Genomic DNA, 20,185 nt, shown 5'->3' on the forward strand with positions numbered 1-20,185 from the left:
AGCTTGGTTTTTATTGTAGTATTTTTGTTGAACTGGTTTTTGTTGAATGTAAATACTACAAATAGCAAATCGGAACAGTTTTCTTAATTTTTAATCCTTATAATTTATAAAGCATAGGAGAATGTTTCTATCTAGTTATTAAATGATTTATTAAATTTTTTTTTCATTTGTTATTGGGGACCTTAACATCGAGGACTATGCGTGTACGTGACACTTTTAAATATGATTTTAATTAGACGTATATTTGTCCACCATAAAACTTTTGAAAACATCAATTTTGACACACTTATGTTTTGAGGATTATGGACCTAAATAAATAAATATATACGTATGATTAATCGACGTAATACAAAATAAATAAATAAATAAAAAGAAACATTTTTACTGTCCGTACAAAGTTGCAAAATTATTTTCTACGATCGTGTCACCAAATTCTAATTAGCCCCCGTGTCTGGCATCAGGTAGTACAGACTACAGAGTACAAATATAAAATCACAAAACAGCAATATACACAATTTACAATGTAATTTAATCACATTGTTTGTCATTTGAGCTGGGCCTCTTAGACAAGCAAGACGCGTATAGTATTATCTAGAGAATATCACAAACGCGTACATACATTCAATACATTTTGGGGGTGATGCCCAAGGAAATTAGTTTAAAAATAATCATGAGTGAACGAATACAGCAGACGTGTTAGAGGTGAAAATTTTATTAACTTCTGCTTTTCATTTTGTATCATGTTATTTTGGGTGTGCGTTCAAGAATAGCGGACCAGTCCTTTCACTTTGCGATTTGTGTTGTGAAAATACTCTTTCAAGCTCCGATAAAAAGTCGTAAGAGTCTTTGATCCAATGTATTCGAGATATATCGGGACAGTAACGTAGAAAATGTGCAAAAACAAATTGTTTTATTGAAAAAGCATAAAGTTTTACGAGTATGTTCCTCCTTGTGCGTCACTATTGCGTGTCGTATGTGAAATGATTGTGGTGAACTATCGATTAGGCAGTATTGTGCGATGATAACTGCTATTGTGATAATTAATTTATTTAAATCCGTATCCCGATGTGACGCCGGGCCCATCGGCTTAAAGATTTTGTAACGCATTGCTTCTTCTGTTTATAGCCGACGGTGAGTGTATTTAATATGAAAATACATCAGTATTATTGAAAAAACGCATATCATTGTAAGTTTAGTACATTTAGAGAAGGAATTTACAGTGAAAGACAGCGCCCACTACTATCAAAATACTTGTATGTATATAAAATAAACCTATGAGCCAAGAGTAACAAAAAATATGTGTGCAGGTTCCCGTGGTAGAATTGAAAAAAAGTATTTTGTTTCATCCTTTCTTAGGCTAAATCCTGTACATCTCTGTCTCTTTTAGTCTAGCTTTTGGAGTATCATTTCCGTTTCATCAAGTTTCAGATCAATATGGAGTTAAATGTAGACTTCATTCGAAAAAAAAATATCTATATGTATGTATTTGTATTAATGTAAATATCGGGATAGTACACATCTTCATGTTGCCATGTTTCAAATTTCAATAAATGTTATTTGAAAAATTATTTCACTTTAATTCTATTGTCTAAAAGCCTAGAACAAAAGCTATTATTAACTAAACATTTCTACTTAATTGTTGTATTCTATTTATAGGCACACAAAAAGCGTTATTTGGTCTCATGTTGACAGGGTCACACCGTGCATTGACGTACACAAAATAATACTAAGAATAAAAAGAATGTGAAGTAAAACATATTGTACGTGTATTATAAAAATTTAAATGGGCTTATATTTATTATATTGTAATTATTTCCCTCGCTAATCTTCGTTCGGTGGTTTTATTTCTGTTACAATATAACAAAGTATTGTCAGTTTTGTTTCGTTTTTATGTGAATTTTACCAATTGTAAACAACGTTCAATCTTGGGTTTAAAATTAAATCAAAACAATAGAAAATCATTGCATTATATTTCGATCGATTACTGTTCTAGAACATTCTACAAGCCGTCATGAACATTCGTATAAAATTTCCGTATTAGTAAGGTAATACGGATGTTTTTTAAATTGCAAAACAATTGTTCAGTCGCCTATTCACATGTCGATTTTTCCACTTTGTAACCCAAAATTGATCAAAATCAAGGAAAATAAATATATACTACACACATATATGTACTGTTTGTATGTATTTATTTTGTATACATTTAGGAAATTTACATTTCAACTACGCGCTTTGACGCGCAAGGGAATGCAGACGCACACAAAATCACAAGGTCGTATTTACAATTATATGTGACGCGCAACATTTGCCCTAAGTCCGGTACTCACTTTCAGACGTTTTAGTAGAATGCCAAGCGATTTCTCTGTGGATTTACTCCGCCATAATCATTCCGATAGAGGCACCCGTCACGTGCGGACGTGCTCATCGTCCACTCGATCGCCCGGTCTTTGTTCGCCCGGCTTTTGTTAGCCCGGCCATTGTTCGCGCGGCCTGTGTTTGTGGTACATCTGCCGACTAAGTGCTCTTTCTGGAAGTTTTTATTTGTTTTGTTTCCTTTTGTTGTTTCTGTGTTCGTGGTACATCTGCCGACAAAGTGGTTTCCTGCAAGTATTTATTTGTTTTGTTTCTTTTCGTAATTTCTGTTTTGTTGTGCTTTTTCTTTGTCCTGTAGTAATCGCGCCGCATTGCCACCTGTGTTCAATAGAACCGCTCAGGTCCGAGAAGTTGGGGCCTCGCCGCAAGGCGAGTGTTTTCAAGACCCGGGGCCGCCCCACCTGGGTACTCAGCGATCATGGACGCTGTATTCGCGGAATTCCTCCGACTTCGCCACCCACAGCTCGCCTCGGAGTTTTTGGCCTTCAAGGCCAATCACACTGCGAGCCCTCTCGAGGACTCCGCCGCGCTCGCTGCTCCTGCGTCGCCTGTACCTGCGTGCAGAGCTTCTGCATTGAGCACCGCAGCCTCTGTCGTGCCTGCCGCTCCCGTGTCGCCTATACTGGCGAGAAAAGCTGCTGCGTCGTCCGCCGTGACCATCGTTTCAGCTGAGCGATCATCCGCGGCCTCCGTCGCGCCCTCTAAAACACCTACACTTGCTCGTAGGTCGCCTGCACCCGCCTCCTCGTGCTCCGACTCTGACTCGGACATGGAGGTCGACCTCGCCCCCGCCTCATCGACGGATGGATTCACCCTGGTACAGAAGGGTAAGAAGCGTGCCGCGGAGTCTCGAGCTCCCGCGGCCGCTAAAATTAGCAAAGCCGTGAACGCGTCGCGCCCCCGCCCTCAGACTCCCGTTGCGCCCCCAGCCCGTGCCACTCCGTCGCCGCGTCCGGTGGCACAAAATAAAACCCAGACCCCTCCCCCGGTTATCCTTCAGGAGAAGGCAGCTTGGGATCGAGTTTGCCTGGCCCTTAAGGCCAAAAATATAAATTTCACGAATGCCCGTAACCTCGCGAACGGCATTCAAATTAAGGTTCAAACACCCGACGACCATAGGGCCCTCTCTTCTTACCTCCGTAAGGAGCGTATAAGTTTCCATACGTATACGCTCCAGGAGGAGCGCGAACTCCGCGTTGTAATACGCGGAATCCCTAAAGAGTTAGATGTAGAGCTCGTAAAAGCCGACCTGTTAGAACAAGGCCTACCAGTGAATTCTGTGCACCGTATGCACACCGGTCGCGGTAGGGAGCCATATAATATGGTTCTAGTCGCTCTCCAGCCTACCCCCGAGGGTAAGAAAATCTTTAACACACAGACCGTCTGTAGGCTCTCTGGTATCGCTGTCGAAGCCCCCCATAAAAAAGGCACTCCTAGCCAGTGCCATAACTGTCAATTGTACGGGCACTCTTCCCGTAACTGTCACGCGCGCCCCCGATGTGTTAAGTGTTTGGGCGATCACGCCACGGCCCTCTGCGCTCGCGACCAAAAAACCGCGACGGAACCACCTAGCTGCGTCCTGTGTCGAACACAGGGTCACCCCGCGAATTACCGTGGTTGCCCCCGAGCCCCTAAAATAAATCGCCGCGTCGCCCGCCAAAACCGCCTCCGAGCTTCCGGCCCAGACATCAAAGCCTCGGCACCCTCTGCGTCGCAGGCTAAGCCAGCGTTCGTTCCGGCGGCGGTGCCCAGTGTCTCGGCCTGGGCAAAACCGCTGCCGTACACGAACACGGCTACAACTCCCTCCTCCGCGATTCGTCCCGCCCCCGCGACTCGTCCCTCTCCCGCGACTTGCCCTCCGACCGCGTCCGACAATCTCGCTTTAGCGATCGACTTCTTTCAGTCGATCAACTTTGAGCGCGTTAACGCTTTGGGCGACGCCATTCGCGCTGCCTCCACTGCACAACACTTTATCGCCGTTGTGCAGGAATACGCCGACGTATACGCGTCATTAAATACGTACGTCCTCCCCTCACTCCGCCGGTAATCAATGGCGTATATAAGTAGAATAAAGCCCCTATCCGTAACGATAGGATTTTTTAACGCTTACGGTCTCGCAAATCAACGTGATCAGGTTTCTGACTTTTTGCGTGACCACCAAATTGATATCTTTTTAGTGCAGGAGACCCTACTTAAGCCCGCGCGCCGTGACCCTAAAATCGCGAACTATAACATGGTCAGGAACGACAGGCTCTCTGCCCGTGGTGGTGGTACCGTCATTTACTATAGAAGAGCCCTGCATTGCGTCCCGCTCGATCCTCCCGCGCTCGCTAATATCGAAGCATCAGTGTGCCGAATCTCACTGACGGGACACGCGCCGATCGTTATCGCGTCCGTTTATCTTCCACCGGATAAGATCGTTCTAAGCAGTGATATCGAGGCGCTGCTCGGTATGGGGAGCTCTGTCATTCTGGCGGGCGACCTAAATTGTAAACACATCAGGTGGAACTCACACACCACAACCCCGAATGGCAGGCGGCTTGACGCGTTAGTCGATGATCTCGCCTTCGATATCGTCGCTCCGCTAACCCCGACTCACTACCCGCTAAATATCGCGCATCGCCCGGATATACTCGACATAGCGTTATTAAAAAACGTAACTCTGCGCTTACACTCGATCGAAGTAGTTTCAGAGTTAGATTCAGACCACCGTCCCGTCGTTATGAAGCTCGGTCGCGCTCCCGATTCCGTTCCCGTCACGAGGACTGTGGTGGATTGGCACACGCTGGGCATCAGCCTGGCTGAATCTGATCCACCATCGCTCCCGTTTAACCCGGACTCTATCCCGTCTCCTCAGGATACCGCAGAAGCCATAGACATCTTAACGTCACACATCACCTCGACATTAGATAGGTCATCGAAACAAGTTGTAGCGGAGGACTTCCTTCACCGCTTCAAATTGTCCGACGATATTAGGGAACTCCTTAGAGCTAAGAACGCCTCGATACGCGCCTACGACAGGTATCCTACCGCGGAAAATCGTATTCGAATGCGTGCCCTACAACGCGACGTAAAGTCTCGCATCGCCGAAGTCCGAGATGCCAGATGGTCTGATTTCTTAGAAGGACTCGCGCCCTCCCAAAGGTCTTACTACCGCTTAGCTCGTACTCTCAAATCGGATACGGTAGTAACTATGCCCCCCCTCGTAGGCCCCTCAGGCCGACTCGCGGCGTTCGATGATGACGAAAAAGCAGAGCTGCTGGCCGATACATTGCAAACCCAGTGCACGCCCAGCACTCAATCCGTGGACCCTGTTCATGTAGAATTAGTAGACAGTGAGGTAGAACGCAGAGCCTCCTTGCCACCCTCTGATGCGTTACTACCCGTCACCCCGATGGAAGTTAAAGACTTGATCAAAGACCTACGTCCTCGCAAGGCTCCCGGTTCCGACGGTATATCCAACCGCGTTATTAAACTTCTACCCGTCCAACTCATCGTGATGTTGGCATCTATTTTCAATGCCGCTATGGCGAACTGTATCTTTCCCGCGGTGTGGAAAGAAGCGGACGTTATCGGCATACATAAACCCGGTAAACCAAAAAATCATCCGACGAGCTACCGCCCGATTAGCCTCCTCATGTCTCTAGGCAAACTGTATGAGCGTCTGCTCTACAAACGCCTCAGAGACTTCGTCTCATCCAAGGGCATTCTTATCGATGAACAATTCGGATTCCGTACAAATCACTCATGCGTTCAACAGGTGCACCGCCTCACGGAGCACATTCTTGTGGGGCTTAATCGACCAAAACCGTTATACACGGGAGCTCTCTTCTTCGACGTCGCAAAAGCGTTCGACAAAGTCTGGCACAATGGTTTGATTTTCAAACTATTCAACATGGGCGTGCCGGATAGTCTCGTGCTCATCATACGGGACTTCTTGTCGAACCGATCTTTTCGATATCGAGTCGAGGGAACCCGCTCCTCCCCACGACCTCTCACAGCTGGAGTCCCGCAAGGCTCTGTCCTCTCACCCCTCCTATTTAGCTTATTCGTCAACGATATTCCCCGGTCACCGCCGACCCATTTAGCTTTATTCGCCGACGACACGACTGTTTACTATTCTAGTAGAAATAAGTCCCTAATCGCGAAGAAGCTTCAGAGCGCAGCCCTAGCCCTAGGACAGTGGTTCCGAAAATGGCGCATAGACATCAACCCAGCGAAAAGTACTGCGGTGCTATTTCAGAGGGGAAGCTCCACACGGATTTCCTCCCGGATTAGGAGGAGGAATCTCACACCCCCGATTACTCTCTTTAGACAACCCATACCCTGGGCCAGGAAGGTCAAGTACCTGGGCGTTACCCTGGATGCATCGATGACATTCCGCCCGCATATAAAATCAGTCCGTGACCGTGCCGCGTTTATTCTCGGTAGACTCTACCCCATGATCTGTAAGCGGAGTAAAATGTCCCTTCGGAACAAGGTGACACTTTACAAAACTTGCATAAGGCCCGTCATGACTTACGCGAGTGTGGTGTTCGCTCACGCGGCCCGCACACACATAGACACCCTCCAATCCCTATAATCCCGCTTTTGCAGGTTAGCTGTCGGGGCTCCGTGGTTCGTGAGGAACGTTGACCTACACGACGACCTGGGCCTCGAATCAATTCGGAAATACATGAAGTCAGCGTCGGAACGATACTTCGATAAGGCTATGCGTCATGATAATCGCCTTATCGTTGCCGCCGCTGACTACTCCCCGAATCCTGATCATGCAGGAGCCAGTCACCGTCGACGCCCTAGACACGTCCTTACGGATCCATCAGATCCAATAACCTTTGCATTAGATGCCTTCAGCTCTAATACTAGGGGCAGGCTTAGGGACCCCGGTAACCGTACTCGTCGAACTCGACAAAGAGGTCGACGTGCAACCTAACCCATGCATCAGCCCGCTGAGTTTCTCGCCGGATCTTCTCAGCGGGTCGCGATTCCGATCCGGTAGTAGATTCATTCGCGAAACAATTGCTCTTGAGTTGTTAGGTCTCCTTCGGAGGCGCTCGGGCAGTTGTTAGCAAATCCCACCCCTCTTGGCTGAGCCTTTGCTCGCCCACCTGTCCTGGTGAAACTGGAAAGGCCTTCGGGCCACCAGTAAACTTTCAATCATAAAAAAAAAAAAAAAAAAAAAAAAAAACTCCGCCATAAGTCTGGCAGTCTATGCTTACTCGAGCCTTGCGGGCTAGGAATCTAAATCAGGCAGCAAAACACCGTTACAATACCATAATCATACAAAATCTATACTAATATAATATTATAAAGAGGAAAGATTTGTTTGTTTGTTTGTTTCGAATAGGCTCCGAAACTACTGGACCGATTTGAAAAATTCTTTTTCCATTAGAAGCCGACATTGTCCCTGATGAACATAGGCTACATTTTTTTATTTTTTTTATTTTTATTTTTTGGTTTCATGTGTGTTTTAATGTTTCCGAAGCGAAGCGAGGGCGGGTCGCTAGTAATATATAAATCTATAGTGGTTTTTACGGATGTTCCGTTATAACTACTGAACCATGCATCCGATTGACTTGAAACTTGGTATTCATGTAGAAAATACATGTATTTAATGGATAGGTTAATATTTATATGAGTGTTGGACTCCCTACACCAGTTGCGGGGGCTTTAATGATGAGAATCTTTGTGGGGGTGAGAAATAATAATGTTAATTTTAAATGCCCAGCGAAGCGGACGGGTACAGCTAGTCATAAAAAATTTAGAATCACGTTTAAATAATATGTTCTTGCAAAGCAATTTGTAAATAGTTCTGGGTAGCTTGTTCTATGTTTAGCCCTAAATATTGCTTTTGTATCATTCTAACAGATAACTATGAGATATTATTTAGGTGAATAGATTTCAAGTCTACTGTGATAATATATATTTTTCTGTTTTCATTTATTCGATAAACCATTACGGAAATTTTAAAAGACCAATATTGACGGGCATATCGATTCGACATTATCCAAGTAAAAACATACCTAAGACATGTTTACAAGAGACTTCCATTGTGGTAACTCGCAAAATAAAAGTTTATGTAATTCGCCATGTTGTAGACCAAATTTTTTATAAAATAGTTAGTACAGCCTTTTTTTTTTTTGGGCCGGGGCCGAACCTTCTACGAGGTCCCCGCGCCTAGGGGGCGCGCGGGGTATGTGAGACTCAACGATCTGCAGGTGTTGAGAGCAGATTGCGAGCCCAAGCATTTTAGGGCCCACCCCCTGCACTCTTACACCCGACGTCCGATCTCCGTCCGGGGTCAGAACCCGGTCAGAGTAGGGGGGTTTCCGCGGTCAACACTACAACCAGACACGCGGCGCCACCCCGAGGACGCCCGACCGACGGGTCGTCGAGGCGATAGTCGACGACCAACGACGTCGGTCTCCGCGGTACGGCGGCCCTACCAGGCCGCCCGGGCGATGCCGCTGGTGTTCCGGGATACCCCGCTGGGCCAGAACCAGCCTGCCGGGTCGGAACGCGATACACCGCCGACCAGGTTGCACTTCAACAGTATGTTCGGCGACGACAGCGACGACGAAAATGCGGATCGCATCGCAGTCCGCAGCCGCCGACGCGCCGTCCCGTCCTCCTGGTGCCAGCGCGCTAGTGTGACGGTAGCGTGCGGCGCAGCCTCAACCCCCTTAGGTCGCCCCGTGACCATCACCGGGAGGAGACTGTCTCCTCATAGGGGCCGGAGCTGGACAATCGCCCTTCTCCGACCCCCGGCTCGACGGCGGCGGCATGGTGCCGAGAGGGAAGAAGAGCTCTCTCTCTCCCGTTCCGCCGCCTCCTTCTGCGAGATGGTGGATTCGCAGAAGTCAAGCATCGCCTGCCAGGACTCGTCGCTGCCGAGCATCGTAGCTTCCGCCGTCGTGGCTACGATGCTCGGCAGCGACGAGTCCTGACAGGCGATGCTCGACTTCTGCGAGTCCCCATCTGTGCTATCGTGCTAATTCTGCCGCGATTTGAATGGTGGAATAGCCGTTATTATAATACAATTACTTCTTCGACCTCATGTTTTAAGGTATCTCAAGCTAATCTATACAACATAATAGTTCCAAATATTGGAATTTATATGTAATTAATAAATATCACGTCCCGTGGAAGAGTATAATTTTCATACATATTTTAATATATTTATATATAAAACTTCATATCATGCTGTTTGTCCGCAATGAACTTCTGAATTAATGAACTGACTTCGATGAAACTCACACTCTCTGTGTAGTTTAAACCCAACTTGAGGGATAGGAATATTTTTATATAAAGTTATTTGTTTAAGACATGACAATTATCATTATCTGTAAAAGAATTACAGATAATTTATTTAAGAGAACATTTTGTTATACACCGCCGCCGCGCCGGTATTAAAAAAATATTTAAATACAGATGAATGTTTGTTCTCTGTGCGTCTGAGCTTTTGATCCCATTTTGATGAAATTTGGTATTATTATAGTTGTGATTGGTGGGAAAGGTTCTTTATTAGTACCTATGTACAATAGATGCCACGTGAGTTCAAGTAATATATGTTTTTCATATAATTAGTACACCACAGCCACAGCGAAGCGCGACCGGATTTCAAGATGTACCTTGTTCTTCTAAGGTCTCAATATAGTTACAACGGCAGCCCCTCCCTTCAAAAAGAAACGCATTACTGCTCCACGGCAGAAATAGGCGGGGTGGTGGTATCTACCAGTGCGGATTCACAAGAGGTCCTTTAATGGAAGGCGTGTGAACTACTCGCCTTAGCAAATGGCTTTAAGAGCTAAATAAGTTGGTATACTTATTCAAATAGAAATACCTATACAAAACATACTTTAATTAAAACAGATGACGTCCCACGCCAAGTACATTTTGTACGCGCATAGTAAATATTTGCTGCACGTCTCTAGGCTCGTGTTCAACACAAATAACATGATAAAATTCTAACATTTTTGTCTCTGTGTATTTAAGGCCAGATATTCTAATATGATAACAGTATCCAATTATTAGAAACAAAACATAATTAATCAGTAGATCGCGAAATGAATTGTAGAAGTTGTTTTCGAAATGTTGCCAAATAGGTATGCCAATTAGCTTATTACTTCACACGGGAGATAATAAAAAAAAATGCGCGAATCATAAATAAATCAAGAAAAATCAGTTAGGTAACTTTTTCTTAGCAACTCAGCTCTGTAGCAGTGGTATTATAAATAGGGTATTATAATTTAAAAAAAAAACATTTATTTTCTGCCTTTACGAGGCATTTCAAAAACGAAAGAGAAAATGTAAAATAAAATTGATCTAATAAACTTGAGATGTCAGTGATGATGACCGAATTTCCACCACTAGGCGAACACTAGATTCAAATCATTTGACGTGTAGAATCTACATGCTATGTACCTACATACATCTCTAGGGAACGCAGGGAGTGGCTTCCAGCGCCATTTGCATTTTAATGCAAGTTCACAAAACACAATAATTACGAAAACTACCTACATACAATGTATTACTACCATATTTCGTTTATTTAGGGTAATAAATTCCCGTTTATATTTCGTAAACAGTCTCTTGGCACCGTTTACATTACTACTTATTTATTATTCATTGGTAGTAATCGACCAGCTAGATTTTACGATCTAAGTCTCTCATAAACTCGATCTGTATCTCTATATTTTAAATAGTAACGTGTTTTGATACCGATTGTTTTTCACCATCCATTATTTTTCTTTGAAAGGGATACTTGTTATCCCAATACAGTTAGAGACTTACACCTCAAGCCCTAAGATGTTTAGTAATTACATTGGTTATTTAAGGGGCAGGTGATAAAAAACACGTTAGCAATGAGAACGAGAATGCTCATCTTTATTTAAAACATGTGTTTGATCGATACTGTGTGTAGTTATATAATTTAAAAAAAATTAAATTGCTTAATCTTAATTCCTATGCTATAAATCCGATCCTAGAAGTAGGTTTTTTTCCTAATAAAAATAGTAATCAGAAAAACATATTAAACTTTAAGAATATTAAGTAAAATTGTAATAGAAATTAGAAAAAAAAACGCGCGATACGTACCTTCTTTGGAGCCATTTCGGCTACCTAAAAACTAAAATCGAACAATACTCAAGTGAATAAAAATATGTTTTATAAATAAACGCTTTTAAAACATCTTCCGACGAATTCGTAAATAATATTTGATTTGTTTTCGTTGATAGACTGGTGCGCGCGCAGATTTGCGTTGCCATGGTTACGGGGTAGGGGTCCGCCCGCAGTCTGGGTTTCTACTTTCGGCTGGAACACCGCAAGGAGGATTTATGTGTCCCTAATAACTAAATTATCCACACAAATACAATTTGATATTGTTCGGTAAGAGTCATGCAACTTTATTTTATGTTTTGCGTCTTAGAGCTATACTTTAAACTCAATTTCATAGTGGTTTCCTTTGTCTAAAAACTGAGGTCTATTTTAATATGGCCGTATAGATCGGTTATTGATGAGGGTGACTGAGATGCGAGATAATTTTAACAGTTTAGAATTGTAAAATGTAACAGTACGTGTTTACTAATTAGCATTTTTGTATATTTATTAAAAGAAGCACTCATTGACACCTGATTCTTATATAAATTGGGTAATGTGTTTCTTTCAATTTTGTATTATAAATTAATAAAACCTTAAAATTAATTATTGTTCGTCTGATGATCGAAACTCGACTAATAAGGTGTGAGCTTATGAGAGAAAAAATATTTTTTACATATATGTATGTATGTATATTTCGATTGATTATATGCATAATATCATATACAGTATTATCGTATGTGGCATTATATTGATGGCACTTTGTACGATTTTGGTTTTCAACTGTTTCCTCCTCCAATCAATTGCTCATTGCTGAGCATCGTGATGCGCCCGTTCTTCAACTGTATAAAGAAAAAAAAACAGATTTTAGGCAATTGTTAAGAATGGATTAGGAGGTGACATTCATTATTTAACTAGTGAAGCTCTAGAAGCTATATATAAATATCATGATATCACTTGATAAAACTACTGCGTGTGCGAATTAACGCGATCGGAGAGACTTAATTGTTTAATAAAATAACTATGAACAATATCATCATCAACAGTCCACAGTTGTCCACTGCTGGACATAGGCCTCTCCCAATCAACACCACTGACCCCGGTCTACGGCTTTCCTCCTCACTTCTTGCCGGCCACCGTTCGTAGGTTATCGCACAAATTTTAATATAATAAATATAAGTGTTCATTTTCGTTTTCAGGCTTGTGCCCTAGACACAAAAAGGAGTCAAGCTGGCGGCCGAAGAGGAAGATCATGGGCTGTTGCTCCCCTTGTTCACGGAACCCGAGGACAGTGGCATTGACAGCGACGACACAGGTCGAAACGCATCGCGGAATCGTCTGCAAGAAGACGCACAGGTCAGTGCTAGCTGATACTATGTTTTACTCCCCCCAGATCGGAAGACAAAGAGACGGATGACCCGTTGCTGTGTAACCATTTAGCAGCATCGCTAATAATCTGATTTGTGCCTGACTTTGATAGCACTGCCCGCATTGTGAACTGTTGTTATATTCCTAATTTTAATGTACACAGACTGCCCCACTCTTCAGACCGAAACACTATTTGCCTAATCGTGCGAGCTCGCACGTTTAGGCAACCCGTTTAAATTTTTTTTTTTTTTTTTTTTTTTTTTTTTTTTTTTTTTTTTTTTTTTTTTTTTATTGCTTAGATTTGTGGACGAGCTCACAGCCCACCTGGTGTTAAGTGGTTACTGGAGCCCATAGACATCTACAACGTAAATGCGCCACACACCTTGAGATATAGTTCTAAGGTCTCAGTATAGTCACAACGGCTGCCCCACCCTTCAAACCGAAACGCATTACTGCTTCACGGCAGAAATAGGCGGGGCGGTGGTACCTACCCGTGCGGACTCTCAAGAGGTCCTACCACCAGTAATTACGCAAATTATAATTTTGCGGGTTTGATTTTTATTGCACGATGTTATTCCTTCACCGTGGAAGTCAATCGTGAACATTTGTTGAGTACGTATTTCATTAGAAAAATTGGTACCCGCCAGCGAGATTCGAACACCAGTGCATCGCTATATACGAATGCGAGATAAATAAAAGTCACTCTTAGACGAAGGACCCAGATTTTGCTTGGCCAATTTCCGAGCATCATCTCTGACATTAGAATTTATATATTGTACTTTTTAATGTTTGTCACAGCAGAGCGAATCAAGCAGCACTGATGATGAAGAGACCATACCCTGGTGGAGGATACCTATACTAAAACATTGCGACGAGGAATTGGCGGTAAGTGACTGCCTGATATCAACAATTTTGCAGCTAATACCTGCGCTAATAATGTTTCCCTCGTTTATTAATATATTTTTTTTTTATTGCTTAGATGGGTGGACGAGCGTTCCCGTAACTTTTACGTTCTTACGTTAACTTTTACGTTTTTACGTTCTCGTAACTGGTGGTAGGAACTCTTGAGAGTCCGCGCGAGTAGGTACCGCCACCCTGCTTATTTCTGCCGTGAAGCAGTAATGCGTTTCGGTTTGAAGGGTGGGGCAGCCGTTGTAACTGCACTTGAGACCTTAGCACTTATATCTCAAGGTGGGTGGCGGCATCTACGCTGTAGATGTCTATGGGCTTCGGTAACTACTTAACACCAGGTGGGCTGTGAGCTCGTCCATCCACATATGCAATAAATAAAAATTTTACGGCCCCAGCAACCGTATGTTCTACGAACAATGTGCTCAGCCCAGTGTTACCGTAGCCTCGTAATAATTCGGGATAAATCAGTTATCTAGGTTCTTCTGCGAATCTCCTCATCCTCCATCCGTTTCTATTTCGCTGGAAAACGCCGAGCATAGCCCTCTTTGAGTGACTGAGCATAATAATAAGGCCTATTGTCAGTCAAAACTTAACGACAAAATTACTTAATAATTAACACAAACAATTAAATCACGCATATAATCCAAAACATATAAATAAATAAAAAAGATTATCATCAAACATTGGATACGTAAATAAACAGAACGTGAATCTGGTTAGAACATACAAAATAATGCAGTTGAGATGTAGACTAATAATTTAATAATTGTAGTTATTAATATTCCGAAAATTTTTTTTTGTGCATCTGTTTCTCATCCTTTATCGTGGTATTATCTATAATAAAAACCAATATAACGTCTATGCAGTGTCGGACTAAAATAGCATCTCTTGTCGTCTGGTTGTGTAAGGCAATCGAGGGATTCACTGGAGAATTGGCATCAGCATTCTCTGATTATCACACTGTGATCAACAACCGGCACAAACTAGTGATAGGTCCGCATAAGTAGGCTGTACAACCTACCACCGGAATTTACATTACGAAATTAGTGTCATGCATGTTGAACTCAGTTTCACGAAAGTAGTTTCGATATATGCGAAAGTAGTTTCGTTAAAAAATTAGTGTCGCGAAATCCACAGTATCGCAGTAACCATGGCGCCTTCAGCATCAAAGCTATAGTTTGCTATATTCAATGTAGCTGAAGAAATGCTTATAAACATATAAACTTTAAAAAATACCATCAAGAAAAAAAAATGCTGGTAGATTCGAGGAAGGCATTTAGGTGCAATGAAGTTAGTCTCTGAATTAGCAGATGAAGATCCTGAGTGCTATAAAAATTATATTCGAATGAGTGAAGATAATTTTAATTTTGTACTCGTCGCTGACATTCATTAATGAATTCTATATTTTTATCTGTACTCCATTTGTTGGTTTGCCATTTTCAACGCTTGAAGCGCGCGCGAGCTAAAAATACACACGTCCGCACAGCACAGGCCCTTTCGCGATTCTAGTTTCACGTCGCGTCTACACTATGAAATTAGTTGCATGACACTAATTTCGTAATGTAAATTCGCCTTAACATGCAGCCTATTTCTGCCGCTAAGTAATCATGGCTTCCGGTTCGACTAGCCAATGATCATTATTGATACTTCAATCATTCATTTCAGAAAGTTATACCAGTCTTACATTGTGATGAAGATGATGAGGATCTAGACATGATGCAGTGGCCGCCGGTTCCAAAACCGGATGATCATCTGCCCGTCAACAAGGAGAGTCCGGAGCGTGCTTCACCGCCTCTCTATGAAGTCGAACTTACAGCTTCGGACGAAGATGAAGACACATCAGTTCTCGAACTAGTCATTCCGATGCAGTCGTCGCGTTACCAGCGAGTACCTACATCGTCACCAAAGAAAGTGAAGCCAAAATCACGAAAATTCTTCTGCAATATTTTGTGCTGTGTCCGCAAGTAAAATTTACATTGTTTCGAATGTTATTACAATGATTTGTATTTTGTATCGATGTTGTAGAATGTAGTTGGATTCTATCGATTTCTTAATTAACTTGTAATAACGATTTTCGGGGCTAACTCCGAGCGTAATCTCTATCAAATATCGTTCATTTAATTAGCCGGTTAATGTGAATATTTGCGTCTTTACTGGTTAGGACGGATTGGAGTAGCATTGGGCGCCTCGGATTCGAAGTGTCGCGAGAGATTATATTCGGCAAATATTTGAAGAGCAAAGTTAAATTGACATTGAAAACGTTGATAGCGCTCAACAAGACTAGAGGAGAATTCAAAAACGTGTAGGGCTTTAGCACATAAAAGATAAATCAGACCTTATTCTAATATGGGAAGTCTAAATACCAAGTTTCTTTTATTGCACTTTCCACACAGTCGTGATTCATATGGGATCCTAATCTCATTGACGGATTGGAGTATAAGGTAGTACGGAAGGAGAGTCTCTAAAATTCCTTACGAAATGCTCCGATTTGTTTGAAAAATTACTCATCACTAACAGTGGTTCATAAGTACTATTTCACATCTCGTAATACCGAAACTGTGGTATGCGCTTTTCTCGATGTTATTCTTTCAGCGCTGTAATCAGACTGACGTACCTTTAGCACTGTAATGGGCTACTTACCATCAAGCCAATCAATCGCTGCTATGTCTTCAACGGTAACAGCATGATTGCAGAAAGCATCGTTTCGGATTGTATGTTGTTTCCACCGCGCATTAATCAAACTGCGTAATTGTCTTAGTCGTAATCTGCTTATCTATCTGCATATCCATTTAAAATAAAGCCAAATCGATTGTAAAATTATAAGGAGACAGGTATTGTTGTAGTTATTAAAATCGTAATTAACATATATTTAGACGTAGTCGTTTTAAATGTAATTGTCTTATAATACGTATCAATGATTTGTGATTTCGGATGACGTGAAATTTTAAATATTCATGTATAAAAATTTGTGTTGTCTTTTTGAGCTCAAACACAAACTATAACATGGTCACGCCATGAAGCACTCACACCGATTGAGACTCAGAAATAACTTCTCAAATTTGTAGGCTGTAAACACTATGATCATGAAATACGAGTAAATGAATATTAGGTGTGTGAGACCCGTCTGGTAATCTCAACTAGTAAAAAAAAAAGAATTTAAGCAAAGGTATTATGTAATTTAAGAATATTAAAACGACAAACAAATTTTGAAAGCCCATACAATGCTTTTTAGATTAACCACAAAATTCTGAAGCAAATCGTGTATCTGATTTGTTAATAGATTTTTTTTTTCTATGATTGTTTATTGTAATCACGGCTTAATGAGAGTTTGACGTTTTAACTTCAAGCATGTTATTAGTATTATTTATTAGGCAGATTGGAACGAGGGAAGATCGAATGTATTCGTAAATAATTAGGTAATATTTGTGCATTCAACAACAACAACAACACACTAAATTTAAAAATCGGATGATTCAATTAATTATGACTCTTTGGACTTTTTTTTTTGGTTTTTTTTAATATTAAATTTAATATATTACAAGAAAACTCGGAATCTTGATTATAAGTTATATCCATTTATTTTTATCGTAATCTACATTCATTATTAAAGTGGATTTTCTAGAAATAATGATGTCTGTGGCTCGTTTTGATTACGAACCAGACAGAATACGTTCTAACATTAACAATGCATAATATAATTGTTGCTTCTATGCAACCGATTCTAAGAACTGATATTATAAGGTGGGCCGGTGGTGTCGGTACCACTCTGTGGCCAACTGTTTAATATAAATCACTATTATCATCATCATCATCATCATCAGCCCACAGATGTCTACTGTTGGGCGCACCCTCTCACAAGGCTAGCCATAATAACAGGTTAGCCTGTGTTGACTGTGTTACCTTCAACAGGTTGTCGGTTTGTCTTGTGGGAGGCCTACCGATGCTTATTTAATAATCTTACATATATAATTAATAATCTATTATATTTTATTTAATAATAATATTTATAATAATTTATTGATATCGCGCGTCGTTTGAATATAGAACATGATGGATAAGTAAAGTATTTTGTCGTGAATCAAAGAATGAATTGAGGCACGCGAGTAATTTTAAAAACGATACGTTTGATATTATGATATTTAATAAATAAAATAATATGGAAGGATGGTGTGCTCGTTCGACTCATGTGTGCAGCAAATAAAAATGCTTACTTCAATGACGACGAGAATCAGTTAATTAGTACTTTGACTATACGAGTATGTACATAAAATTTTCATATCAATATCGGTAGGCAGCGGCTTGGCTGTGCCCCTGGCATTGCTGATGTCCATGGGCGACGGTAACCAATCACCATAAGGTGGGCCGCATGCTCGTCTGCCTACAAGGACAATAAAAATAAAGATTTTATAGTTGACATAAAACATTCAATAGCAAAATTAATTGTGTTGCTCGTCGGTTCATTCACTCTAGCGTGCTTGCCGTGAATCTTGATGCAATTATTAACTCTCAATCTAACTAGCTTATTCAATTAAATTAAATAACTTATTCAATTAAATTCAATTATTTATTAATTTAACGAGCGTTCGCGAAAGACTGAGTCGAGCCTAATTTAAAATTTTTGAAACGTTCTATCGTTCGTCTAGCTTTCGAGTTGTATTTTTATATTAAACTTTTTTCCATTGTTTTTAAGTTTTATTTTTATAATGCCGTCACGAGACACCTTCAGGATGTGTTGGAATATTTCAAAATTGAATATTAACCGTTTGTTTGAGTGTAACATTTTAAATGTACTATGACTATTCGTAGATCAAATAATAAATTATGATTATTAGAAATAAAAAGCATATTGTACTACAATAATAAATGGTGGAATTACATGGTGTTTTGATTCTATAAAGAAACCCGAATTTATTTCGAATATTTCAAAAATAATTACGTATTTACTCCTTGAGTATTTAATAATAATAATAATATTAATAATTGCATTTATTTACTCCACAATACAAATACAAATAAATTTTCAATTAAGATGACATAAAAATTCTAATTCTAAACAATACGAGCTTACAGCCCACCTGGTGTCAAGTGGTTACTGGAGCCCATAGACATCCATAACGTAAATGCGCCACCCACCTTGAGATATAAGTTCTAAGGTCTCAAGTATAGTTACAACGGCTGCCCCACCCTTCAAACCGAAACGCATTACTGCTTCACGCCAGAAATAGGCAGGGTGGTGGTACAGAAATAGGCAGGGTGGTGGTGTGACTGTAAATTGTCTACCTAGTTTTCCGTCTTAATACATGACCAGTTTTGTTTATATTTTTTTAAATTGTAGTCCGAAGATGCTATAATAATATAACAGACGCCAACGGAAATGTTTTCGTAAAATTGATAGCAGTTACGACTTTTTTTTTCAAATAAATACTAATTAGACAATAATAAAATAAGAACGACATTAATGAGAGAATAACGTCAAACGAAACTGTTGGATCTATTCATATTCTAATGAAATTAAGTTTAAAAAATATAATATGAAGATAAAAGAAAAAGGTGAACTCGGCGATTTTCTTAGTTCCACTACTCGTCGGTAGATGGCGCTGAACGTTGAAAATTATTCGATTCAATAAATTTTCATTCTCTATCAATACGGAATAGGATTATCAAGAATTTAGACACGAATTTAATATTATTATTATTAATAAATGTAGAAATTTACGATACGATAGAATATAATTTCTTTTAAATTTTTTTTATTCCACCTGTCCAAGTCTGTGCAAGAAACTAGAAATACTAGTGATCCCGCAGAAGTCGAAATTCAACTTTAATGAATTAAAATTTTATGTTTAAACATATGGTTCTACTGTTAAATACTATTGTACTTATATAATATAATCACAGGTTTCGCCAAAACTACACTATACACAAATAATAATAAAGACAAACAATATTAATCAATTCTCAATTTGACCACAGACTTTAAACACTAACAAAAGTTTGACAATAAACAAACAGTATATTTTTATATATGTGTTGTGTCAAATACATGGTAGTGTATTTAATGTTTTCTTTATTGATTTAATGTATCTTTTATGCATTATTTAAAAAATATATTAGTATTGTGCACTTCTTCTCTATATTCTCTATAAGTGTGGGAAATTTCATACTCCTCCGTCCGCGCAATTTTCGTAAAAAGGCATACAAAGTTTTTGCTTCACGTATTAATATATAGATAATCTACGAATATGTATATGTAACTATACAAGGAATTAGAAAATACAAAAACAACATTAATTTATGACTAATTGCTTTTGTGTTTTCCATATATAATTCTAATTCATTCCTCAAAACGAATATAACGAACATTAGGCTACGGGCGCTCTATTAAAAAGACAGTTAGTAAATAAGAGTTTTTTATGGAACATTCAACATAAATTGT

General features: G+C 40.5%; 1 protein-coding gene and 1 long non-coding RNA gene across 5 annotated transcripts in view; one reads left to right on the forward strand and one right to left on the reverse strand.

The window, feature by feature from the left end:
• Window positions 1-11,670, reverse strand: part of LOC101745308 (dynein intermediate chain 2, ciliary) — a 30,541-nt gene extending 18,871 nt beyond the window's left edge. Inside the window, exon 1 of one of the 2 annotated variants that reach the window (XM_012696522.4) lies at window positions 11,470-11,670. In XM_012696522.4, coding sequence (XP_012551976.2) covers window positions 11,470-11,484 — 15 coding nt within the window. In that variant the 5' untranslated portion in view covers window positions 11,485-11,670. The remainder of the gene's footprint in view (window positions 1-11,469) is intronic. The other variant, XM_021352782.3, reaches the window with a different exon arrangement.
• On the forward strand, window positions 402-18,624 carry LOC105842595 (uncharacterized). Of its 3 annotated transcripts, none has more exons than XR_001140174.4 (5): window positions 402-1,131; window positions 11,610-11,760; window positions 12,669-12,825; window positions 13,636-13,722; window positions 15,415-18,624. It is a non-coding gene; the product is annotated as an uncharacterized LOC105842595 (long non-coding RNA). The 3 variants fall into 3 exon arrangements; XR_009975674.1 differs by having other exon boundaries at window positions 402-702; window positions 13,639-13,722; XR_001140175.4 differs by having other exon boundaries at window positions 403-702.
• The last annotated feature ends 1,561 nt before the right edge of the window (window positions 18,625-20,185 follow it).

The sequence above is a fragment of the Bombyx mori genome, chromosome 19 (assembly GCF_030269925.1).
Source record: "Bombyx mori chromosome 19, ASM3026992v2".
Classification (NCBI taxonomy): domain Eukaryota; kingdom Metazoa; phylum Arthropoda; class Insecta; order Lepidoptera; family Bombycidae; genus Bombyx; species Bombyx mori.